The sequence below is a fragment of the Penicillium cataractarum genome (assembly GCF_028827025.1).
Source record: "Penicillium cataractarum strain IBT 29864 chromosome Unknown utg000005l, whole genome shotgun sequence".
NCBI classification, from domain to species: Eukaryota; Fungi; Ascomycota; class Eurotiomycetes; order Eurotiales; family Aspergillaceae; genus Penicillium; species Penicillium cataractarum.
The window spans coordinates 2,966,179-2,991,527 of NW_026622741.1; the positions used below are offsets into that span (position 1 = coordinate 2,966,179).

The window sequence follows — 25,349 nt, forward strand, 5'->3', positions numbered from 1 at the left end:
CGCGGATAACTTCGAAACCTTTGTTGTCAAAGCCTTGCTAGTTCAACTGATCTTCAAGCGGGGCTTTCTTGGGAGTGCGTTGTCTGCGAATGGAGGGTCGGGCTAGGTGTGTCTCGAGTAGTGTCTCGAGTCCAGCGCTTCTCGCTGTTGCTTCCAACAATCTCCTGCTGGCTGGTGTTTTTGGTCGAGCCCACATGACGCATCCAGACCTTCCGGTGTACGAGCTTGAACAGCGGACGCATGTTCGACAGGCAAGCCGCTACAATACCCACGGCGGGCTCAATGCACGTCCATACACTAGGGTTGACTTGGGTATCTAGTCGCAGTTAGAAAGATCCATTAATCTGGATTGAGAATTCGGTCCACGTACAAGTAATGTCATCTCCTGCCTTTGACAAATCAATGAGGGAAACCAGTCGGACGATATCGAAAATGAGAGTCCTATTCATCCCTCGTTAGTTTGTGAAAAAGGTGTCCCTCGAGAGCTCATGCTTACAAGAAGCCCAAAACAAAAATGATCGAGAGACCAGTCTTTTGCGCCTTGGAAATAGGCAATCCCCAGACAGTGTGCATGGGCATGACCAAGATGATTGCGTCTGTCACAATGTTGGGGATCTGCAGGCCATAGTAGAACTTGCCCAGGTCCATACAACCACCGGGAATCATGGGATTCCAGAGCTTTTCTGTCGGAATGCAAGTAAAGCAGCCCGCTAGAATACCGCAGGCGGCCCAGAGAATGATAATCATCGACACAACCTTGACAGCGATGTCCATAGGTTTCACGGGGAACAATCGTTTGTAAAGCATCAAGATGGAAAGTTTGATCGAGGCGACGCAAAGTGTGTAGAGAATTGAACCAGTGAAAAGGGTCTATGATAATGTCCACGTTAGGTTTGGCTATCTTTAGGCATGTCGCTTTCAAAGGTGTCCATCCTACCTTCAAGTAAACGGTGAGCTGCTCAGGCTTCACATAAACAATATGTGTTCCTAGACCATTGTAAAGAACTGTGGGAAGTTAGAGAAGGGCTATCTTCCAAGATGTCACAATCGAAGGTCAACTTACGGACGACACCAGCGATTGAGATTCCCCATTCCCAAAGCTTCCACGCATGATTAGACTGCTGTTCCAGCTTAGAGAAGAAGGTTGAATCTTACCAGGGCTGACAGCATGAGATAGTCGTCTATGAACAGACCAGTTCCATTGATCTTTCGAGACAGAATTCGAAATCCGACCGCCGTAGTAGACAGGATGAAGGCGAAACACGTAGACGTGATGACAACGTGCCGTAGGTTATCGTGGTCGACGCCAGTTGCATCCTGGGAGGTTGTCGACATTCTTGAGTGTATACCAGTAGAAGTATTCAATCCAATGCGAAGGATTTGGATGTGAGGTTTTGATGAGAGCCTGGCGAGGAAAACCAAGACATGACATGGCAGTGGGATCCACGACCTCAATATATGTGTAGCATGGCTACCAGCCACCAACGAGGCAATAAAGCTATGATAATAGGTAGCTAGGATAGACAGGTCTCAAGGTTAATTTTGCCCCGCGAGTCACTCGATTGATTTCTCAAGTCTCTCGACTGTCTTGTCTTGTGGTTACTAGGCGACCCAGCGCCACTCTAAGTGGGAGAGTAAATAGACCTGTCGCACCCTTACATGCACACGATGATCTAAGCCCTAGATCACTCCGCACATCTGGCCCTTCAGCATCAGTCGACAGGCAAATTAATTACCCCGATCGGGGTAAGTGAGAGCACATAGAGTTCTGGGGAATATTCAATCGCCTTCCCGGAACTCCACAGTCTCATGTAAACGGCCTTATCTGACAAAATAATCGTCAATAGTAGACTCGTCACTTGCGGCGACTATCAAGGACCAAGGTCAAGATTTGTGGCCCCTTCTACATGACCTTGCATAAGTTTGTGGCTAGTGCGGTGGCCATAACATGCGGGGGAGCCACAGAATCGCCTAGGTCCGAGATCTTCGTCGCTAAACATTGACGAATTCCTTTATAACGGCGGATCGATGTACGATCGAACCGGGTCCATGGACCTGGTTCGTCCGATCAGGCGATTCCACGATCCCGGAGCTGCAATGGACTCCGGAAGCTCTGATACATCGCAAAGCGTATCCACCTCGCTAGGACCACCTGTCAAAAGGGTCAACCATGAGTCCAGGTTGATCATCGCTCCTCAAATTCTGAAGCAATTGATTCCGAGCCATTAATCTTCTTATATGACCTACTTTGTACTAATATATTTGATTCTTCAGACCTTCCCTGTGATGGTTCCAGATATTCAAGTGAGGAGGCTCCCCGGGATTTTGCCTGGTGTAGCACCAACTCTTCAGGAGTAGTTATCCGCCCCACCTTCTATTGAATAACATCCAAGCTAAGAATCATGCTGTGAAATTCAGAATACACAGTCCTAGCTCACAGGGTACAAACATAACTCCTTCGATCTAACTAGTTCCAGAGTAAGCAGGCTTACTGACAACATATGAACCTAACTTCTTCCATTGACATCATTCCGCCGTATCCCTGTGATTTGTGAAGAATTGACAAGTCTGCTGTCTGCAACTCCCAGGAATTTGGTTCCTCAATGGGTGATCTACAATGCAGTCTGGTGCTGATATCTCATTCGTTCGCCACTGATCTTCCGTTAGAAGAATCAATCTGGCCCATAGGAATCAATATGCGAACACACTTGCAGATCTATCTTGCATGCTCCGAGTGCAGGGTTCTGGTTGCCGTGTATTGAACAGGATCTCACGGTTGCAATATTACAACATTTCCGCGTGATCTATCCGTAGCTCAAAGCCACGCAGTATGTACTACTGTGTAGGTATCTATACGTATCATATTTCTTTTGTCTAGTGGGGCTTCCCCAGTATATTTGTTTCCACCGTCTTACGGGGCGCTCGGGGTCTGGATCACCGAGGAAATTTCAGTCCGACTACCACTATCCGGGTCAATCGAGATTGACGGCGAGATATTAGATGCTTCGCTTCTTTCCGCACAATCTATAGCGGAAGTATTCCTTATCATGCACCGGCATCGTGTGCCAAGTTTTGCGGAAAATATATGGATTGGTATAGACCCATTAAGGGATCAGTCTCTTTGCAGTTAAAGCACACACATATCTCGATCCTCAAGTCGAGAAGATTGGCTTCTTCTGAAGAATCTGCTCAAACACCTGCAGCGCCGTGTCGGGTTCTACCTCAATTAGCAATCATTCATATTGTGATCAGACGAGAAACTCACGATAGTAAGGAACCTCATGCCCCGCCCCATACACCTTCAAGAACGAGAAATTGTCCACATTCTTGAACATGCCCTTTTCAGTGCCATTAACTGTGTATGGCGCCAGGTCCTTCGCGCTGAATTCTGTATGTCCCGAGAAGTCCACTGCGTTGGCGACCTCGTAGTTGCCAAGCCAGTTGCAGATCCAGTCGGCGTCACCCGCCCAGACGAGCACATTAATACCGGACTTTACCACGCTGGAGAGCGTAGAGAGGAAAGATCGGGGATCTATCTTGTCAGTTCCTGCATTAAGATAAGCAGATGAAGACGCAGACTTACTATCACCAGTTGACGCAAACTTATTATATGGCCCATTCGGACATTCCTGGTAGCTGGACTGCGCACCAATAGCCTTCACAACATCAGCATTGGAGAGATAGGTGGAGTATGTTGAAGGTGGGTAGGGATCATTCGACGGCTCGCGAATATCATAGACGTCCCAGTCGCCCGAACTACTAATCGGTCCTTCGATCTTATTGTAGCAGACACTATCCGCATTCTGGCAGTCCGAGTTACTTCCTGATTTTGTGCACTTTTGGATAGCAGGGAGACATTGGTTATTGTAGGCGCTCAGGAAGCTGGTGCGCTGGGAGTCGTCGATGAGCTGCTTGTACGAGTTGTTGTAACTGAAATCGATATATGCCTTTTCTTGGATTGTCGAGTCGATCCAGCCGTTGTTAACGCCAAGGGCGACCAGGTTGATGTTTTCTCCCGAGACAGATCCGGCCTTGATGGCGGAATTTTGCTCCTGAATGTACGAGGCGAATTCAGGGCCATAGTGCCCACCGTATGACTGATAAATTAGCATTGTTCTGTGGAATTAGGAGGTTGACTTACCTCGGTGAAGATAGCGAAATCGCGACTTTCGTACTCTGGGAACTGCGCGTAGAATGCTTGTAGGAGTTTCCAGACGTATGGCGCAGCTGTGACTGTGCTAGTCACGTCGTCGGTACCATAGGAGAAGCCAACACCAATGGGCTGGTCAACGTATAGCATGTTGGCGTAGTTGTTCCAGCTGTACTCATTTAATGAGGGAGTGCTGTCCCCGTTGACAAAGTGACAGGGGCCATTTTCCTGGAACAGGCCGATCATGGAAGAGCATCCAGGACCGCCATTAAACCAGGCAGCCAGAGGAGCTTGCTGTGGGTTATTCCGCGCCTCGAAGAACCTATCTAATTTAGATAAAAAAAAGAGAAAGTTTAATTGATGGTGACACCTACCAGAACCACATATTCATGTTACTTCCGACAGATAGATATCCTGAGTACTGGTTTACCCCGGGGGTAGTTTCGCAAATGCCCGAGTTCTTGACGAACTCCATCTTGGCTCCGGTCGCGGCATGTTCAAACACGGTATATTTGACGCCATTTTTGACGACAGACGAGACGCTGTCTTTGGCTGTGCTTGCGGGAGCAGCTCTAGCCCCAACTGCCAGTAGAGGTAGTAGCCACCTTTGATGCCGCATTGTTAATGGAACGAAGAGCTTTATGACCGATGAAAATAGTAGTTACTTTGTCCTGACAACCAGAGGGAATCTCGCAATTAAATACTCCCCCGGCAAGATGAAACAATGCCATGGCTTCATACAAGCCAATATCTTCATTGCATTAAGAAGCATCATCAGACCCGCAACTTAGTAGTGCCGTCGGAATACGACGTTATTATCGATGGCTCAGGGTCATGTAAATCATCTTCCAAATTAAGGCAGTGCCCCGGATGCATGTTCGACCAGTAAATCCTAAGCTTTGGTCAAGAGATTTTGGTGGTCGGCAGCCAAGACCGGACTCCGTGTGGATATGCGACGGGTTGCCAATAAACATCCCCGATTGTGGTTACATTCGGCTCATTGGAGGTGCATACATAAACAATATGATTCGGTGAGGGGAAGGTAAGGCGAAAGGATAGATCGAGGCGGGGAAAATCGTGACAATCTCAATCGATGAGTTTATTGCTAGTAAAAATTAGGCTACCGAGTTTATCAAACAACGGTGGGGACTTCGAACGCTTGGTGAGCAAAAGAAAGAAGACCCTGAATCGACCGCTTTAATAGGACAATTACTGCTGACATTATTAAATTAGAAGATATCTTTGGCGTATTGTCTCATGTGTATCCTATAGTTTGGATAATCTATGGCTGTATCTGTTGCAATACGGAGCAAACCTGCGGTGTTTACATCTAATAGCGCATGCCCACAACCCACAAAAGGATAATGACGTGCTAGAGCCATTCTTGGTAATCGTAATTTCCATACTATTGCAGCGTGCTGCATGGATAATATGAAGCATGAGACGAATTCATTTAGATCCCATTCAACATCGCTCTTACATTAAGTTGAATATGATAGACTTCATGGATTCCTGGCGGAATGAGAGTACGGCCCAGGGTATTACAGGTCTGGTCTTCTTCAGTAGTGGTTTCTTTTCATATTGGCCTCGTCTGAAGATCGCGGGGCACGGCTATCGACAGTCACCCATGTGAATACCACCATGACTGACTCAAGCGATAGTCTTCAAGTGCCTTCTTGACAAAACATAGTGACGGGCGACAAACGTCCAGAAGAGAGATTACGAAGGGTGTTAAGGAAGAAAATGAGAACTATGAACCAACCTCAGAGCCCCAGTATGGCGTACCCAAACTGAATGCTGTCTACTAACTTAATGGAAAATGACCTAAATTACCAGAATGCCCCACTATAATCTCAGATTGCATCTTGGGGTTCCTGGTAGGTGTTATGCACAGGGGAATCTATAGTTCACTGGATATTCTAGAAGCCATTTTGAGTTATTGGCTACGGTTTTCTAGAAACTTCTCCCCAAGCCCACCTAATACAATCTCGATGATCGTCTTCCAATATTACGTATGTTTTATACTTGCGTCAAATAGAAAGGCGAAAGATACTATACACGCGTTAGGAAATTATGCTCTTGGAGGTGACTCTGTTAGAAGGAACTGCTAAGCCCAGAAAGGGTTATGATGGGTTGGAATGGTTTAATGATGTGAGACCTACAGGACGAAGACAGTGGTTTCTTGTTGTTACGTTCTAAGCCATCCTTTCTCCCATAGCCCTTGTCGGCAGGGGCAATCAAAGTAAATGGGTTTACATTAAGAGGGCTAGCATGTTACATTTTGTAGAGTAGGTTATACCAGCTAGATACTCGCTCACATCGAGTGCAGATTACAGTCAGGTGGAACTCGGCGAGTATATCAGTGGGTGGATTGGCGAAAAACGGGGCATAAAGAAGGAAGGAAGACGTCAACACATGGCATAGGGTATCTGGCAGGTAAGAACGCTTCAAGTAATTGCACCCATTCATTTCGGTGGCAGGCCATAAGTCATTGGCCCGGGAGCTGTATACGGCGAAAGTAAAGTGGCTCCTCGCTCTCTAGCCGCTCTCCCCCTTCGCTCCTCTCGTTTCTGAAATTCCTTCTCATCTTGAATCAAAGTACAACACGTACAACATGTCGCTCGAGCACAGTCTGAACAAACATCTCCTTCAATCCCATACGCTTTTCTTGTTCTCGTGTGTTGGATTGTAGCCAGAAGCCCTGTAATTCGGTGTCAGCAACGGGGTTCACTGCGGGATTTAAAATAAATGGGATGGATAACTCACATTGACATCCGCAGAACAAACTCATCGCAGTACATGACCCATTGCACGTGTCATATCCCAACATATTAGTCGGGTCCTCTTTCCGGGACTTCATGGACAGACGGTGCTGAGTCTTCCCATACAATATACATGGACAGAAAATTCCCAAACAACAGATTCCGATATTCGAACAATCGCATAAACCATGAGTCCACGTTCCACCTTGTACCTCCTGGTTTGGATGCATTATCTGTCCGGGGTTGTGGAATGCACTCAAATCCTCCGCCGGCGGGGCTTGTGATGAGTTCAAGGCAGGGGTCGCAGGTGGAGGGAAGTAGGAGGTTTTTGGTGATTGCAATGGATTTGCATCGGGTTCTATTGAGAGCATTTCGCTTCGTTTGGGTGGTTCGCGGAGTTTAAGAGGTAATGGCCCTGGGGAGCTTGGTGGGTTGGTATAGGCATATTGGGGTATTTGGATGGACTGTTGGGGCTCTGGGGAAGTTGCGAATGGGGCCTGGAAAGCTGGGTGTTGTTCTGGTGGAGGGTATCGGGAGTATGTAGGAATGATGCCCTCTTCTTGTAGCTGTCGCTCTTTCTCAGTTGGTATGTATTGATGCGATTGGATTCGTTCTTGTTGCTGGTGCTGGTGCTGGTGCTGTTGCTGGTGCTGTTGCTGGTGCTGTTGCTGGTGCTGTTGCTGGTGCTGTTGCTGGTGCTGTTGCTGGTGCTGTTGCTGGTGCTGTTGCTGGTGCTGTTGCTGGTGCTGTTGCTGGTGCTGTTGCTGGTGCTGTTGCTGGTGCTGTTGCTGGTGCTGTTGCTGGTGCTGTTGCTGGTGCTGTTGCTGGTGCTGTTGCGTAGGTACTAGTGGTGGCGAGACCGGAGGTTGATCAATCGCATGCTGAGGCTGCACAACTTGGCTAGAGTCCACAGGTAAATGTGGAGGTGGAGATGAAGGCCCAGGAAGTTGACTTCCAGCATGCATTTCCACAGGAGTTTCGATGAAAGAGTATCTTTGGTTCTGGTTTTGAGCAACCTGGGTGTCAAGGTATAGTTGTCGACGCATATTGACGACTAGAGCTCTCAAATAAGTTTTGTATATATTCGTAGAGTTTTCAATATGGCGCGCTATCGTCCATTCGTAGCTTGAAGGATGTGCATGTGGTTTCCACAGCTTAGAAGCAAATGTGTACCAGAGAAAGCTGTCAGGGTAGTTGTACCGTCTCGACAGCTTCCCCCTGTTGATCAACACATGCAGCGCAAGCTCAATTCACAGATCATCCGTCGATCATCCACTGCGCGACATGCGAGATCAAGTCGATCGTAGAAAATGAGTAAACTCCAAGCTTACAGGAGATGTGTAGGTGGAAAAAAGAGGTGCATCACGGAGGGGGAGGGAAGAGAGTTAAACGATCAAAGTGGAGATCGAAACTGATCTGAGGGGGACTAGGTCAGAGCTCCGCGGGGATGGGGCGCAACGAGTGGCTTGGGAGCTCCAAGTTCGCAGCGAAGCTGTTTTGTTAGGGAGTGTCCCCGCCGGGCTAATGCAATGTCTTCACATCGCCGGCAACTCTGGTTGGGTTAGAGCCCGCCCGGCTCCTTCCGTTGGGCGTTAGCCCCGTTCTCATCACAGGCGATCACACCAAAAGGACGATATCACCTGTTTGGAGCAGATAGAGACATGGATAGTCCTTTGGAATTTGGTGTCATTGTTGGCAGTTGATGGACTATATAGCGCTCTGGGGGACTCTTTCTAGGTATATCCCGGGACCTTCTAACTGATTATTCTGGAAGTATGTATGTTTTACAGGGTTCTCTGGTGGTCAAAGCCGCTTCGAGATCTTCTTTCTTATGCACAGCGTCAAACAACCTTAAATCTCGTAAACTGTGGTCGTGTGCCCTTTTATAAGTATACTCGAGTTCGTCTATGGAGGTAATAACGTCACTTTCCCGCTTTGTTGTTGCACCGTTTGCTGCCAAATTGCCTCGACCCCGCCCTATCGCGCCTAGTTGGCGGGCCGTCGACTAGCGTAGCGTTAAGGATTAGTATGGAGAAACCACAATAAGAATCGAAATGGGAATAGGGTAGTGTACGGAGTAATTTTAAGAGCAATTAAAAACGTCAAGGTGCGAGTCTCTAGGGAAATCAAATGGAAACTGAGCCGGTTGATTACTCTTGGAATTAGGCAACTACTGGGCAGAAAACGCCAAGCACGGAGCTACTTTTCGGCGTTCGCTCCGGTCAAAGCTCCTAGAGCTTCCTAGGAAACCAGTGAAGCTGCTTTATTTTCTTTTTCTGCCTTTTTGCTTTTTCAAACTCAAGTTTGAGCTCTCTCCTTATTCGGCACCTTCCGTGATCTGTAGTTTCGCTTCGCGGGTTACATCCCGAGCAGGTCACATGAAAGTCGCCCTGAGGTCGCAAAAGTATATATTGGCGGCCGATCGCCCACTCACTAAGATACTACAATCCAGGTTGGTCCAGATGCATATGGCGAATCAAAGTTATCCGCTAGACATAAATACCTCATCCCCCCAGTGTATATTGACAGACAATTAGCGCGGCTCTGTGTTCAACCGTTGAATGAATCCGACCGTTATACTCTTGATTATTTCAGATTTTTCAACAAGGCCATTCTTAGGGCTGTGATAATTGGCCAACGAGGCAATTATCGCATACCACAGATGGAGTTCAAAGGCACTGTTCAACACCATCAAGGGGTTAATCATGAACAAAGCTATCCGACCCTCGCTCTCGGCATCCGTTTTCTCAGTATGCAATGAAACCGAAAAGGGATTATCCAGCAAGGATAGCAAAGCATGAATCCTGCCGAGTTGCAAAGAATGGCGGAGACGACGCCTATGACCGATCGTCAAGAGTGCACGCCATGAGCGGAGGCCGGTGATTGGTAGAAACACTCAAGAAAAGAGCGTTCCAAGAAACCACAGCTATATCGGCCCGAGAACTTTGTTATCCCTTGTCCCCACAGTACAATTTGCAGTCTTGCACTTCGTAAGAGGAGGAGCAGTCGCGGGTCAGTAGGTCAGTAGTAGTAAGAGTGCTCGAGGAACTCGAGTTGATGATTCTTCGAAGTTGGATCAAAGATACCGGCAGATCATCGTGTGTGCAAGCTGATGTTCCAGCATGAGATGTCGATCAATTACCTATCCGTTAAACATTCCGGGATCTCCGGCTCCAGTGTGTTGTAGGTAATCAGGTACACCAGCCATTTGAAGGTCGTTTCATTTCCTGGTCAAGGGAAAATCGCAGCTGCGAGAGATATAAGCTTCGCGAATCAGGTGCCGCTGAGGACCCCGTGGGAAAGGTCGAGGATCCGCACAGTGCATAGTTGATGAGAACGAGCCTCGTTTGCAGTCGATAACTGGATCTGGTCGAGACAGAGATTATTTTTTTTTGTTTGATACTGTCCCTTGCAGGATACAGGTAGAGAATAGAGAATCGGTAAGAGTGCGAGTGTGGTTGGAGTATCCGGGGTAAGAAGAAAGAGGAGGAGTTGGAGAAGGTTCCTCGGATCTGGTGACTTCATCGGTCTTTGTCCAGTCCCAAGACAGGTTCACGGGACTTGCCACTTTCGTTGTTTCTTCTTCCTTGTAGTCAATAATCATAATAGATCCCGACACCTTTCGGTCCTTCACGAAGATCAGGACGTCGAGACTCCCAAGGCGGTGACGGACGATCGGCGTCACTGTGTTACCCAGCCCGAACCACCTTCTCCCCATTTAGCTTCCTCGATCCTTTAACTTATCTTTCCACTTCCCCCCGGGTGTCTGAGCTTCGTTTCTGATCCCGGCTTTCCACCGATTTGCGGTCAGCTCTCCAACCTGTAAGATCTTTCCTTTATCGAACGTGGCCCGACTTGTGTCTTCTCCAAAAAAGAAAAGGCTTCTCACTGCCTTGGTACCCCCCCAGTCAACCTCCTTCTCAAGTTGCTTGCTCCACTAACTTGCTTCTGCTCGTCTTCGTGACGCCAGCTATTCCTCTGTGTCGCTCAAGCCATCCCTGCCACCCACCCCCGGCCAATCTTCCCCTTCTCCCACTCTAAAGAATTCCCGAATCTCTTCTTACACCTCACGTCCACACACGCCCACACCCCCCCCAACAGCCAACCACCGCCGGCTCCGCTTCCCTTCCATTCCGACCGTGCAGGGCCTGACCAATGTCCTCTCCATGTCAAACCCGCCGCCCGTTCCCGAACACACCTTGCCTGACCCCCTGGTGACACCTGCTACGCCTGCCCATCATGATTGCTCGAAGACGGCCGAGCGAGCTCGGCCCAACCCACGTCACCACTCTTCGCAGGATCAACACTTGTCCCAGGGGGCTCAACAGGAGCAATCCCCATCGCGTGCAGAATCCCCCACAACTACCCATCAATGGTCCCAGCCTGGCTCCAACTTGGCCCTAAAAAGGGCGCCGACGGTCCCGCTGGAGAAATTTCCCCGTCCCGACACTACTTACAGCCCACAACTGTCCGAGAGAGATAGTATCTTTGCGACGCATTATCTCCCCTCGGACAGCGCCGCAACTACCCCACAATTCCCCCCCCGAAATCCCTTCCGACAATGAGCGCCAGGTCAACTCGATTCCTGGCCTGGATGATGTGTCTGGCTCTCTAGCTCCTCTCTCCAAGGTTTCTCCCCATCGTTCTCACGTCGACCCTTCCCACATGGAAGTTGACGTCCGCAGACACATCCCATTGCGCTCCTCTTCCCTCTTCTCCCCGGCCGATGTCACCCGTTTGTCTCGGCTGCGCTCGTCTATCTCGTCCGCAGACCAAGTGAAAGGCAAAGGGGTGCAGACGGGAGTTCAGTCGCGATTGCCTGGGCCATTGGATGAATCAGGTACGAAAACTAGTGGCTCACAAAGTTCCCTGGCTGAACGCAGTCTTCTCCCGTCCGTATTAGACGATGTCTCTCTGTCACCACAGTCTCTGACGCCCCCTGCCCCCGGTCAGGACTGGCCGATGGTGAGCCCGGAGGCAGCACCTCATACTTCACGGGCAGACTCTTCCCGGGGCATTGCGTTGGACCGCAACTCTAGCAGAAGTCATCGAGGTCGTGTGGACAGTTCCATTGAAGCAGATCTCAGCAACGTAGAGCCAGCCTCTCACGTCCGCAGCCGTAAGTCTAGTCATTACTTAGGCTTGTTCAAGGAAAACACCACCTCGCCAGACCGCAAACGAAGAGAGGACCGTGCCCAACAGCACGATGAGATATCCGAGCAGACCGATCGTACCATGGAAATTGAACACCCGGCCTTACGCCTAGTGGCAGAGGAGGAAGGTTTACTTCGAAAAAGCATCTCGCTCCCTTCGTTAGCCGATGGACCTACGTTTGACCTGCCGCAGTCGGTCGAGTCAAGTCGCCAGACGGAGGAGGATGAGCTTCACAAGCGTCGCCCACCGGTCTTGCCGCACAGTCTTTTGGAGGAAATTCGAAACTTCCATCTCACGCCCGGTGGAGGCCGAGGCTCTTCCTTCTCTAAGAGTATCCCGACGCAGTATGCTGAACGCGGTCGTGACTATTTCCAGAAAGAGCCTCACATAGACCGGTTTTCCGAGTCTTTAAGTTCTCTTGAAGAGGAGGACCGCCGCCCGTTAGCACGCTTTGAAGATGAAGAAGAAGAGGAGAACGAGCAGATTTCATCTGCTCTATACTTCCCCCACGAACGCATTGCAGTTTCTGAAGGAGTTGAAGGTGCTCAGCCTTTAGTGGCAGACCCACATGGCGCACAACCGGTGCAGCTATCCGCTGCGGAGAAGGGCCATGAGCTCATGTTGGTCCCTCAAGAGCGAAGTGCCTCCCCTGAGCAGGAAGTCGGCCACGTGGATATCTCCTTCAGATCTAAGACCGAAAGTAAGACGCTTTACGGCGAGCTTGGAGACATCCGACATCCGACCGAGGCCGTGCCGGAGAAGCCTTCGACTACGATTTCCGAGCGCACCTATGAGTCTACTTGCGAATCCGAAGCCCCGTCAGCGGATGAAAGTGGCTTATCCGTTCACGACGAATCCAGTTTGACCGATGACGCGGAGTTGACGCCCACGGCAACTCCGACTCAGCGCCATCGTTTCCCTCCTAAACCTAAGCGGAAGACTCCTGCCCCTCTGGGAGCAGTGGAGCTGAAGCCTTACCGGCATCAGGTTGGCGGTCATACGACCGTTTTCCGTTTCTCTAGACGTGCTGTTTGCAAGCAGTTGAATAATCGAGAAAATGAATTTTATGAACGCATTGAACGAAGACATCCTGATATGCTAGTGTTTCTCCCAAGGTATGTACACTCTGTGGTGTGGGGGTGCTTATGAGAATCGTTTCCAGTCGATAATCTCATGAGGCGCCTGGCCCCACGTTCTTTGAAAACCATCTGATACTAATAATCTGCAGATACATCGGTGTTCTTAATGTAACATTCTCGAAGACTTCCAAGCGCCCTAAAAATCGTCCGGACCAAGCCCATGATGCATCCGAGGGAATTCATACTAATGGAACCTCGTTGAAATCCCAAGCCCTCGAAGCTCCCGAGCCCCAGCGGATTGTAAGCCAGAAGCAAGTCACTGGCGTAATTCCTAAAGTCATCCTTGAGAATAATAGGCATATCATCCCAGCCGATCTTTTCTCTCGCACCCACCGACCGCGTCTGATAGATGATACAATGCTGGGGCGACCTCGCTCAGCCGATGGTTTGGGCAAGCTATCTACCGAATCCGATCCATCCTTGAGGAAGCAGAACAAGATTTGGGGAGCTACCACGGTCAACCGACAGCTGCAAGAGCAAGTTCTGCGGGAAGTCTTCAGCCCACCAGCGATCCATCAACATCGACGTCATGCTCGCGGGCATCTTCAGCTACCCCGGGCTTCTTCTGATGTCTCTCGTCGCCGCGGGAATTTGTCAGAAGATCACACGGCGAGCAGCCGCCCCTCGCCCCTTACCAAGATAGACGCTCCACAAACTGCTGCATTGAACATCATGTCACGCTCTGCCGAGGGTCACACACTCTCATCATCTGCCTCTACTGCCCTGGAAGAGAATCGCAGCCGACTTGAGAATGTGAAAACCCAAGACCAGCCGAATCGGTCGAATTCGCTCAACCGAGGCCAGCAGGTACGACGACGTCACTCGGGAGGTGGTCTCCAACGACGCGGTAGTCTCAACAGCCATAATACTGGTGATCTCATGTTCTTCGACGATGAAGGTTATGGTGGCGATAAGGAGGATGAAATCTTTTCGATGGAGGGTGATGCCCTCGTCCCCCCTAAGGAGCCCTCAGCAATCAAGCCTTCATCCTCCCCCTCTTCGGAAAGCACCTCGGTCAGTGAGCAAAACTCCACGGGTCGGTCAATTCGAGAGCCCTCTAAGAGTTCGCGAGCTACGGTCAAGGATGACGAAGAAGACGTCGGCGCCCATCTTCCAAGCAATCCCAAGGAAGCCCAACTGAGGAAGGATGAACGTGTCCAGTTTTTCCTTCTCCTGGAAGACCTCACGGCTGGCATGAACAAACCATGCGTTCTCGACCTCAAAATGGGCACTCGACAATATGGTATTGAGGCAACTGAGAAGAAAAAGAAATCTCAGAGGCGCAAGTGTCAGTCAACAACGTCACAGCAACTAGGCGTTCGTCTCTGTGGTATGCAAGCCTGGAACGTCAAGAAACAAGAGTACATCTTCGAAGACAAATACTTTGGTCGAGACTTGAAGTCTGGCCGGGAATTCCAGGATGCTCTCACCAGATTCCTCTATGATGGGGTGAGCTACACCAGTGTCGCTAAGAAGATACCGATAATCCTCGAGAAGCTATCTCTCTTGGAACATATGATCCGGAAGCTGGATCGATACCGGCTCTATGCTAGCAGTCTATTGATTTTGTACGATGGAGAGCAGGCGACACCCCCGCAAACTCCTAGTCATCCTAGCGAACCACGTCCGCCCCGACGTCAGGCATCTGAGGACGGCCATAACAATTTTGACGTCCAGCTAAAGATCGTTGACTTTGCCAACTGCGTGACTGGCGAAGATGAATTACCCCCAGACACACCTTGTCCACCCCACCACCCTCAGGACATTGATCGTGGATACCTGCGTGGTCTCCGCACTCTACGAATGTACTTCCAACGGATCATGAGAGAGATCACGCAAGACGAGTTTGTGGAACGCGGCGAGGGCGAAGCAATTGCGCTCGGTTCCCAACCCGCTGTCCGTGAATCTTCCTCTGATCAGTTTTGGGATGAGAATGTGATGGAGACTGATGCGGGTGAAGTCAGCTTCTGATTTCCCCGATTTATGTCTCTTTTCTCTTTTTTTTCTCTTGCGTTTCCTTCTTCCATTTTACTTGTTTCATTATCTGGCACTTTTTCTCCTGTTTATGGCGTTTGGGGAATAGACAATGTGTCCCACATATGGAGTTCCCCTTCTGATTTCTGCTCGATTTTATGTTTCCTCTACGGTACCGTCCTCTTGAATGACGAGGAACCTACGAATAACGACCCCCACGGATGCTCCGATGACCCCCTTTTCAATGCCTGAAATGCATTTAGAATCCCGGCTGGCTTTGTTCTGAACGCGTTTCCCCCCCTCTTCTTCTTCTTCTTCTTCTTCTTCTTCTTCTTCTTCTTCTTCTTCACCCTCCTGATCTTCTTCAAATTTCGCTTCTTCCGACTACGTGAGTAGTCGTCTTTGATTCCCCCATTCACAACTCGGTTCACTTCTCGGTCTTGTTTTATTGATAATACCCGGCCATCGGGCTATCGGTTGATCTTCTAGCAATCCGCGGGGTTGGCGCCAGGTTTCTGGTTTTGTACATGATATTCGTTAGGATTAGACAATAAATCACTTACTTCTTACTTGATTCTTCATTCTTTGCATTGCATCGACTTAGGCGAGCAAGGGAAATGACGTTGTCTTGGAGAAATAGCAAAGCAGATAGAGTGCGCTTCATTTATCCGCATGAGCTTTTTAGGCTGGTGTTTAGATGGATGATTGAGTAAACTAGTTCAAGATTTTTATTCCCCGCTGATCATAGTTGGGCCAAGCTGTGATATCACCGCTATAGATCAAAGTTCCGGATCGTAACCTCAGAGATCCTTCTTTCCCCAGTTGAGTAATGTTTTATCAGATTGGGCAATCGGGCATCTCCGCAATGATGCAACCTCGGCCAATGTCACGTGTTCACTGATAAGCAAGTCCCAGCTTTACTCCACTCCGCCTTGAGTCAGGCTAGCTGAGCTGTCGGGTACAACTCATTCCCCTCATTCCTCTAGGCATTTCTCTGTTCCCTTGCATTTATAAGTTTTCCTTCTCATAGAATGACCAGAACCTGACCCCTGAATCACGTAAGGTGGACGATCAACAAAGAACCAACTGATCCACCCACCTGACCCCAACCCCGACCGCTCAAGCTCCGCCTCCGGTCACGGAGCAGGCTGCGGAGAAGCTATCCGACTGACGCATCATAAGGAGAAAGGTCCCAGGGCGTCCGATATATATATCTATCCTATCTAGTCGGCGTATTTACGCGCCGACTATAACTGTCAACACCCATCATGCCTGGCTCCAACGGCCAAACAGACCAGCATATCGATAAGCGAGACTTCGACGCGAATCGACCTCTGTTGCTGGCCTCGGATCAGCATGCCTCGAATGAAGAGTGGAATCCAGACTCGGCTCGGTCACGACCGAGATCGCACTACTCACGCCGCTCGGGGGAGAGCGGACGGGGAGGAAGTGACGACGGACTGTTGAGCGATGTGGTTGATGGCATTGTTGAGCGGGACCGAAGGAAAATGCACAAGGAGGTGGTCCGAGTGATAAGCTTTGCTTGGGGAGTTGTTACCTGGTATGAATATCCCGGGTCAAGCTTGGCGACACTTGATTGCTAACACTCGTCACTGTTAGTCTTGGAGCGGGAAGTATTACCGCCTTTTCGCTATACGGCCATCTCCTCCTTACACGACTTCGATATACCCAGCTCCAGGTCAACGCTGTGTCGATTGCCGCCGAGATTGCCATGTACTTGCTAGTCCCGCTTTTCGGCTACCTTTGTGATCGATACAGTCCATCGCCGCTGGCGCTGTTCTCGGGACTTCTATTCGGAGTGGGATATCTGCTTGCTGCGCTGACGTACAGGAGTGGACCTCCTGTTGATGCTGGTGGCTCCGGCTGGCCGTTTTGGGTGATGATCGTGGCTTTCATCGCGATTGGCATGGGTACCAGTTGCATGTATCTGGCAGCCGTGGCAACGTGCGCCAAGAACTACGGCAGGGGGAAACACAAGGGAATCATGCTGGCTATTCCCATTGCAGCATTCGGCCTTAGCGGCATGTGGCAGAGCCAGCTTGGAACATATGTTTTGTACGAAAAGAACCCGGATGGCAGTCGCGGCGATGTGGATGTCTTCCGGTACTTTATGTTCCTGGCCATCCTATTGCTGGTCATTGGGGTTATTGGGACATTTGCGTTGCAAATCGTTGATAGCGATGAGGAGAAGTATATTGACGAGACGGTTGAAGAGCTAGAGCGGAGCGGATTACTTGAGGAAAGCGAATTCTTCCGGCCGGTCAGAGCTGCGGTTGAGTATGGAACTTTTGCCGAGGATGATGACGATCGCTCGATCACTCTCTCTGAGGAGGAGCGGGAGCAGCAAAGACTTGAAAAAGAGCGGGAAGAGGAGGAGCGTCGGAAGAAGACCTGGTTGCTCAACTATGAAACCCGTGTCTTTCTTCAAGATCCTACAATGTGGTGGTTGGCTGCCGGTTTCTTCCTGGTGACTGGACCAGGTGAATCATATATCAACAATGTGAGTTCCCTGCAATCTACTGCTCCATAATCAATCACTAACATACGCGACTTAGCTCGGGACTATCATTCCTACCTTGACACCTCCTTCCTACGAAGCAGATGCTTCGCCTCCAGCTGGTCTTCCTTCCACCCACGTCACTACCGTTGCATTGACTTCAACAATCGCCCGTCTTCTCACCGGCTCTCTATCGGACTTCTTCGCACCCCCGGCCACGCATCTCTTCCCACCTATCCCGGAGGGTGCGCGTCACCGTTCCATTACTCCATCCAACAGCCGTCCAACAATCTCCAGGATGGCCTTCCTCCTCCCTTCAGCATTCCTCCTCTCAATTGGCTACTTGATTCTTTCTACGCCAATTCCCCTCCAGGAACCATCCATTTTCCACCTCACAACTGCCTTGGTCGGCTTCGGCTATGGTAGTGCTTTCTCTTTAACTCCGATCATTATTTCGGTGGTATGGGGCGTGGAGAACTTTGCTACGAACTGGGGTATCGTTGCTATGATGCCTGCCCTAGGTGCTGCACTTTGGGGCGTGGTCTACTCCACTGCCTACCAGAATGCAATTGACGCGGGTGCTGGCTTTGGATCCCCCGATGGTCAGTGCCATGGCTGGAGATGTTATGGGCTTTGGGCTGTGGGTTGCACTGCCAGTGTCTGGGTTGCTATTTTAGCTTGGGCAGCTGCTTGGAGGGGCTGGAAGCGGAAGGGTGTTGTTGTTTGAGCCGGGATTCCTATATATGGCCCGAGCCTGGATTCCTCTATATTTTCGGTTTTCTGACTGGCGTTTACCATGATGCATTTCTTGGCGATAGAGTATTTGTGAGTGTAATTAGCGATAATGCATTTGGGTATCTCTATGAATTGGAGTATTCTATACTATTATCACAGCTTTTGTTGATGCATCCTCGGCGCTCAAGTGCCCGGGCTAGTTCTTCTGTTCATGAACCTCCGCCACCCTCGGTTGCTCCACATCCGTTTGGTCCTCGACGGACTTCAGAAGGTCCACGGTAGGTGTATCAAACTTCCTATCGATATCCTCAAGCTCCAGACGACTAGTCTCTGGAATGAAGAAGAATCCAAAGAGAATGGCTACAGCCGAGAGGGATCCATAAATAAAGCCCAGTTTACCACCAAGATAAACATGCCCTGGTGTATCAGCCGTCTCCATATACGGGTAGGAGAATGTCACGGCAAATCTAAAAAAGCCAATGTCAGTACTATTCTTCATGGTATGTCTGAAGAGGAGGGAGTGAAATGGGTGGAATCCATACTCGGTAATGAGCTTCACGAAATAGGCAATCTGCAACGTCATCTCTCGCAGAGGAGACGATGGGAGTTCTGCACCAAGCACATAAACAAGAGGCGCCCAGCCAAGAGACCAACTAAAGCTGTATATGACCAGCATGGCCACGATTCCTTGTTTGGCTGACACGTTACTCGAGCCTGCGGTTCCCAATGCACCCATTGTCATCAATGCTGCGGTTTGCATCGTCGAACTGACATGGAACATTGCCCTAATGAATAGAAATCAGCATTCACTTTTGCTTGCCCAGGAAATATTCAGTATGTAATGATGTGATGGATATCGACATACCGGCGTCCAACGCGATCAATGAGAGACCCCGAAATAGCGATAGCCCCAATATCAACAGCATTGGTGCCGAGAGTGACACTGAATGCGTTAATCGACTTCAGCTGCTTTACAAATAGAGTACCATACTGCGAAGCAAAGGCCTGGCCGGTAGCTTGCTGGAAGAAATTCGCAGCAACAACGACGAACGTACGTTGTCGGTTCTGCGGCGTGAACAAATCACGGAAGCGCTTCTTCTCAAGTTGATGAGCCACCTTTTGAGACAAGATTTCAAACTCCTCTTGTATAGACTCTTCGGGTGTATTTTTAGGCTTGAGTCTAGTTAAAGACACAAGAGCTTCGGAGTGTCGACCGCGGAGAAGGAGCCACCGCGGGGATTCGGGAACGAACCAGATAGACCAGCTGATCATGAATGGGACGACGAGGATAAGACCAAAGGGGATTCTCCAGGCCGCATTTGAGTACATGCTGGATGTTCCACGTGTGATGGAGGTAACGACGAGACCGCCGACTTTGATGCTAAGCCAGTACAGCACTCCCATTCCACCACGGACCTTTGCCGGGGCGAGTTCGGTCAAAGTTGTTGGAATTACCGCCATCTGCATACCGAGGTAGACGTCTGAGGACTGAAATTAGTCAATAACCTTGGAATAGATAGATATGGGTTTCGCACAATGCAGAGCTCTGCCAGCTTGTATTTGGGCGTCTGTTCGTGAACTTATCACCACCGAGGCACTTCCCAGGGCATATACACTCATGACCGATATGCACATTCGTCGTCCATACTTGTTACTAATATATCCACCGAGAAACACACCTATTTAGTAAATCAGATTAGCAATTCATGTCCAGCACCAGCATATGCAAGAAATGAATCCGAATAGCGACACACCAATAATTTGCCCACCAGCTTTCAAACTGTTATACAAGGACGTGAACAAAGGGTGCCGTTTCCAGACACCGGTCTTCTCGTTATAAAAGCCGAATTGCCGGTCAAAAGCGTCCATGGCCTGGCAAGACGCAAAAGCTTGATCGCTGAAGCCATAGTTGAAAGCCGAAATCACTAGCAGGCTTGTTGAGAGAATGAGCATCGGACTCAACGTCTGCCTAGAGAAAGCCATGTCGTCGCCGGCACAACACCAGGATTGCAGGTGGCGGGTAGGTGTCGAGTTATCAATCAATTTGATCAAATCAATCAGATAAAATAAGATGGCGAGGAATGTGGAAAGCAAGGCTGGCCGTAGCCGATGGGCTTCACTGGGCTTCTCTACGGATCCACCGACGGGGCAACCAGAGCGGGATTTGTGTAAATGGTAATACGAAGATAAGAAAAATATGCCTACAAAAAATTGAAATTATTACTGGTGCTGAGTAGTAAACCCCCTCAATCATACCCTACTAGGATACACCCTGCGTAAGTGCGTATCTAGCCCTGCAGCCCTACGGGGTGCTAAGCTTTGCCAGGGCAAGCTTAGCCGGATGTTCGGCAAATGGCGGCGTCGCTGAATCGCAGGGTGCGAACTCAGGATCCACCAGATCCACATTTTCGACGAGAATCCACCGATCAGGCAACGAAATTACGAGGCTGTTGAAAGAGGAAGGAGCATTTCGATTGTAATCCCTCAACCTTTCAGATGGTCTTGATTGATATCTAATCGAGTACGGGGGTGCAAGGATGCTGTTACTTATGATGAAAAAGATGGCTTTCAATATCGTTGACATTGCATCCATAATAGAGCACCCATCGCTTTTGCTTATCTTGTAACAAATTGCTGCTTATGGCGGGCTATTAGCCGGTAGATTACTGGCACAAGTTGTAGCCGATTCAACAGCCGAGCCTTCCGCGAGGGATTTAAGTAGAGCAACACAACTCTGTCTCAGAATCGTAACCGTTATACTTATGTGGCTTGTATTTGGGACGGTCTTCAGCCAAGGTTTAGTCCTTCAAAGTGTAGGGAGATATGGGAGTTCAAAGACAGAAACCCGTATTGATTTTTGGAACTATGTATGGGCTACACCATAAAGCCCAAGATGTATGTATTATCTTTGTCCGCCGTCAACCAACAAGGACAAATGAAGTGCAACGAAGGCAACCAAGATACCTCGAGCAGCTATCAACCTGTCCTAATATTACACTGTACCGAAAAATGCACGATGGTACCGACTATCATGTCTCCAAAGCCTGGCTAGACGTCTGTGGAGGCTGGGTCCCGCCCAGTGAAAACTTTGTACAATCGCTTGCTGGCTGCCGGACCCACGCGAGTATCAGACAGCGCTCCATTCTTATTTGCAGATTTCTAGAGTAACGTATTGTTAGAATATCGAAGGAATCGAAAAGGGTAGATAGCACGATCCGTAACATACCTTGACGTCCTCCAGCATTGTAGGTCCATGCATTTGCATACCGCGAATCAAGTCGGTGACACAAGAGTATTGTGATGAGATACCGTATGCCATCGGGGCAGTGACTCGATTCACTTCCTGGAGCATCTTCACAAAAACATCATGTTTGTCTTCACCAGGCTTGACCTGGCCACTTTCCATGCAGAAATTCGCGTCATGTGCATCCATTCGTTCCCACCGATATAGAGTCGTAGAGATATGCTCTGTAAAATTCTTGATCCATTCCGCGGACTCTGGGGGCGCTGCACTGTGATGAATGAAACAGGAATGTGTCACTTGCAACGCGAGTAGGGCATCTTCAATCGTATCGTCATCAACAGGTGGAGTAGTCTCTGGTTTGCGTTTCGGTTTCCTGCCTCGGCGACGTGGTGCAGATACCTGACTCGAAACTGGCTCGGGTTCAGGTTCGTATTGACTCAAAACCTCGGCTACATAGGCTCGGTTGCGAGAGTTGCTATTTTTGCGCATCCAAGCTGTGAGGCCTTCAATGAGGTAGATGACTGTATATCCAGGGTAGGCACTTTTGAGCTTCAAGACATGCACTTCCAATGACTCTCTCTCCTCGCCGGGTGGAGGGTCAATAACCATGTCAACAAAGTCTTGTGCAGTAACCAAGCAGAGCACATGTTTTTCTTCCGAGATATGAAATGGAGCCGGTTCCCAATGACCGGCTTCTTCGTTGTATCGGGCATTCATCTTTCGCCGCCACTTGACCACATTCGGAATTGGGCCGGTGAAGAAATGATACTCAACTTTGAGTCGCTTCATGAACTCGATAGCTTGATTTCCAACACTTGTTTCTTCAAATGAACACGAAATGTCCAGTATCATCTCCGCGGTAGAATCTTTTCTATCCACCTTGAGCTTATTGACTTCAGCAATGTCCGCGGCCAGTTGCTTCTCTCTAGCCTTTTCCTCCTTCAGTTTCAGTTTCCGCTCCTTCTCAAGCTGGCGTTCTAGATCCCGTTGTGCTTTAGCGTCGGCCCGGGCCTGTGCTCTCGCCTCCTTCTCTTCCGTGGTGAGCTTGCCAGATTTCTTCGCCGGTTGTCGCGGTTCAGCAATGCCGTCCACTTCATCAGAGAAATCTCCAATCGTCGATGCATCCATTGTAGCTCCCCTGCGTTTTTGAGGGCGAGATCCAGCCTTGTTGTTGAGTCTGTTTCCCTTTGGTGCGGTATTCAGGGTAGATAATAAGGCAGCGGTCTTGCTGGAGAACCCCGATTTAGAAGCGGAAATCTCCGGGTCCGAGAGTTCAAACGTGTCATCGAAATCACCAAGCCCAAATGGGTCACTGAATTCCTGTATGTCATCCTGCTTTCCACGCCTTGTACTTCCATTGCCTAATGACTTCCAAAGATCATCGTCGTCATCGTCGAGCGTGATCACTTCGGACTGTGTGTGGTTTGGTCTCGACCAGGTGGAGTGTTGCTTCTTGGAAGGTTCTGGCGCAGATGATGTGAAAATGATAGGGTCGGATTCGTCGGCATGGCGTCCCTGGTACTTCTTCTGCGCTCTGGGGTTTGAAGGCGGCAGGCTGAAGTCGTCATCCGAGAAGGAGAACACGGGTGGATCGGGCCGTGGCGCCCTCTTTGTCACAATTCTTTGCCTAGGAGGAGAGCGCTTTTCGTCGCTGACGCGGCGTTTCTTGGCCGGCTTGTCAAGAAAGTCGTCGCTCAGGGCAGAGAAGTCGATGAAGTCGGACGAAATCAGCCCCGAGGTCGCTGTGGGCCCAACCGCAGCCTGCCGTGACTCGGCCGGCACATGCTGAGGTCTAGGCTTATCAGGAAGGGGCGGATCTGAAGAAATGAGGTCAATGACCTCGGGCATGTTGGATGGATGCCAGCGACACGAGGGGCGCGATGCGGGAGAAACGCGACGTCACGAAGTCATGTGACCCTTATCGGATATACAACCAGGAGATATGAAGGAGAAGAGAGAAGTGAAGTTAAGTAAATCGAGAGAAAGGGGGTATTATTTTGACTATCAGATAAAATACACGCTGCGAAGCAAGAAAGCAATCACCACTGCAAGGAAAGACCCACAAACGGCGAGCGCGACAAATATTTGTTGCCATCCGTGGAAAGGACGCCTCTCAACCGACAACATAGTCGAGATTTCCTCCTCCAGTCGATCCTCCAGGGCAGTAAGTGAGAATTCTCGCTCTGCTCTTGCTTTGCCAGCAGCCGCCATCCGGTCTACTTCCTGCTGGGACATACCATAGAGAACCTTGTCCATAACAGCGGTCCATTCCTGAACCGCGTGAGCGTCACGGAGCCAGCCCGTTTCGCCTTCAACAATGGTCTCCAATGGACCGCCGGTGTTTGATGCTAGCACGGGAAGTCCTGCAAGCATGGCCTCAACGGGTACGATACCAAAGTGCTCGTTGATCGGGGTGTATAGCAGGAGTTTTGACTGAGCGAGCAATGTATTTTTAAAGGTGGTGGGAACGGAGAGGAGGAACAAGACATCGATATCGTCGGGGATTGAGAGCGCAGAGACTACCGTCTTCGTCGTCGCAGTTCGTAAGCCGAGGTCCTTTGCGAGATTGTCGAGCTCTTGGTGATATTGGACATTCTCTTGGACGCGGTTGTCATATCCACCTAATTGGAGAAGTTGATTTAGTTTCCATAAAGCAAATGAACATCGTCCGAGGAAAAAGCGAAGAGTCCATACCAGCAATCACCAACCGTGTTCCCTTCCTCTTTCCCTCGCCCAGACCATTATAAGCGCGAATCGCCAGCCCCATATCCTTCTTTCGCTCGAAGCGATTGATGCTCAACAATATCTTCTTTCCATCCCAAAGAGCCTCTTCCGGCTCTTTCTCGGGTGTATTCTTTCCGGCATTTGTATCGACACATGGGTATACAACCTCCACATCCCCGAGCTTGTCGGGCCCGAAAACACCACGAAGCACTCCGCGCGAGAAATTCGAGTTGGCGACAACCCGGTCCGAAGCGCTCATCGCCCATCCTTCAAACCAGTCGAAAGGGAATCGGTATAGAACCTTTGCGAGTCGCAATAGGGAGCCGCCTTCGTTTCGCCGCGCAAGCAATTGATCAGGGAAATGGCAGTAGAAGAGAATCCGTTGGCGTCGAGACTTGCGAGGTTGCGCAAAGCTCTTCAGGATAGGTACACATGCTGGAAGTTGGTCCACAATGAAAATATCGTCCTGATCTTCCTCACCAGGGGCGGCCTTATCTTGCGCCTTTGATTTACCCCTCGATCCAAGCTCCGTCAGCAGGGATGCGGTCAGGTGGAGCTGGCGCAGCGATGCCATGAGGATATGGAACCTCCCAAAGATATGGGCCGGAAATATCGTGTTCCCACGCACACGAACATCAAGAGTGCCATCGCGCGCCTCGTCAAAGCAATGCGACTTGTCGCGATGGGAGGTGTAGATTGTCACTCGGTGGCCGCGATTCTGCAGGGCCAGCGCAACGTCGATGATCAGCCGTTCCGCACCACCAATACCTAGATCGGGGTGAATTATGATCACGTTAGAGGGTGTAAGGCCCGGCATAGTGGGTAATTAGCTAGACGCCCGTCTGTTGGAGTGCTTGTGTCGAGAGCTATCGATTGTTAATCGCGTCCCGCGAAAGCTACGATAAAGACACGTGGGAAGTACGTCATCACATGACGCCCGTATGCAACT

At 49.8% G+C, this 25,349-nt stretch overlaps 8 protein-coding genes across 8 annotated transcripts; 2 read left to right on the forward strand and 6 right to left on the reverse strand.

The window, feature by feature from the left end:
- Positions 1-53: 53 nt before the first annotated feature.
- Positions 54-1,335, reverse strand: N7496_006762 (uncharacterized protein; the record flags this gene model as incomplete). Its single annotated transcript, XM_056699691.1, has 6 exons — positions 54-316; positions 371-441; positions 497-870; positions 938-1,005; positions 1,064-1,130; positions 1,156-1,335. The coding sequence occupies 6 exons, from the start codon at positions 1,333-1,335 to the stop codon at positions 54-56; spliced, it is 1,023 nt and encodes a 340-aa protein (XP_056555104.1).
- Positions 1,336-3,152: 1,817 nt separating this feature from the next.
- cp6 (uncharacterized protein) lies at positions 3,153-4,769 on the reverse strand (the record flags this gene model as incomplete). Its single annotated transcript, XM_056699692.1, has 5 exons — positions 3,153-3,217; positions 3,266-3,532; positions 3,584-4,097; positions 4,142-4,472; positions 4,525-4,769. 5 exons carry the CDS (start codon positions 4,767-4,769, stop codon positions 3,153-3,155), a joined length of 1,422 nt encoding a protein of 473 aa, XP_056555105.1.
- Positions 4,770-6,743: 1,974 nt separating this feature from the next.
- N7496_006764 (DUF614 domain protein) lies at positions 6,744-7,958 on the reverse strand (the record flags this gene model as incomplete). The annotated part of the gene is made up of 4 exons (XM_056699693.1): positions 6,744-6,851; positions 6,917-6,936; positions 7,019-7,688; positions 7,773-7,958. The coding sequence occupies 4 exons, from the start codon at positions 7,956-7,958 to the stop codon at positions 6,744-6,746; spliced, it is 984 nt and encodes a 327-aa protein (XP_056555106.1).
- A 3,120-nt stretch (positions 7,959-11,078) lies between these two features.
- N7496_006765 (inositol polyphosphate kinase KCS1) lies at positions 11,079-15,176 on the forward strand (the record flags this gene model as incomplete). The annotated part of the gene is made up of 3 exons (XM_056699694.1): positions 11,079-11,394; positions 11,429-13,181; positions 13,295-15,176. The coding sequence occupies 3 exons, from the start codon at positions 11,079-11,081 to the stop codon at positions 15,174-15,176; spliced, it is 3,951 nt and encodes a 1,316-aa protein (XP_056555107.1).
- Positions 15,177-16,447: 1,271 nt separating this feature from the next.
- Positions 16,448-18,424, forward strand: N7496_006766 (MFS transporter; the record flags this gene model as incomplete). Its single annotated transcript, XM_056699695.1, has 3 exons — positions 16,448-16,740; positions 16,800-17,700; positions 17,756-18,424. The coding sequence occupies 3 exons, from the start codon at positions 16,448-16,450 to the stop codon at positions 18,422-18,424; spliced, it is 1,863 nt and encodes a 620-aa protein (XP_056555108.1).
- A 204-nt stretch (positions 18,425-18,628) lies between these two features.
- On the reverse strand, positions 18,629-20,415 carry N7496_006767 (sugar transport protein; the record flags this gene model as incomplete). Its single annotated transcript, XM_056699696.1, has 3 exons — positions 18,629-19,217; positions 19,298-19,913; positions 20,187-20,415. 3 exons carry the CDS (start codon positions 20,413-20,415, stop codon positions 18,629-18,631), a joined length of 1,434 nt encoding a protein of 477 aa, XP_056555109.1.
- Positions 20,416-21,607: 1,192 nt separating this feature from the next.
- On the reverse strand, positions 21,608-23,524 carry N7496_006768 (uncharacterized protein; the record flags this gene model as incomplete). Its single annotated transcript, XM_056699697.1, has 1 exon — positions 21,608-23,524. One exon carries the CDS (start codon positions 23,522-23,524, stop codon positions 21,608-21,610), a length of 1,917 nt encoding a protein of 638 aa, XP_056555110.1.
- Positions 23,525-23,680: 156 nt separating this feature from the next.
- N7496_006769 (GDP-Man:Man(1)GlcNAc(2)-PP-dolichol alpha-1,3-mannosyltransferase) lies at positions 23,681-25,217 on the reverse strand (the record flags this gene model as incomplete). Its single annotated transcript, XM_056699698.1, has 2 exons — positions 23,681-24,297; positions 24,371-25,217. The coding sequence occupies 2 exons, from the start codon at positions 25,215-25,217 to the stop codon at positions 23,681-23,683; spliced, it is 1,464 nt and encodes a 487-aa protein (XP_056555111.1).
- Positions 25,218-25,349: the final 132 nt, after the last annotated feature.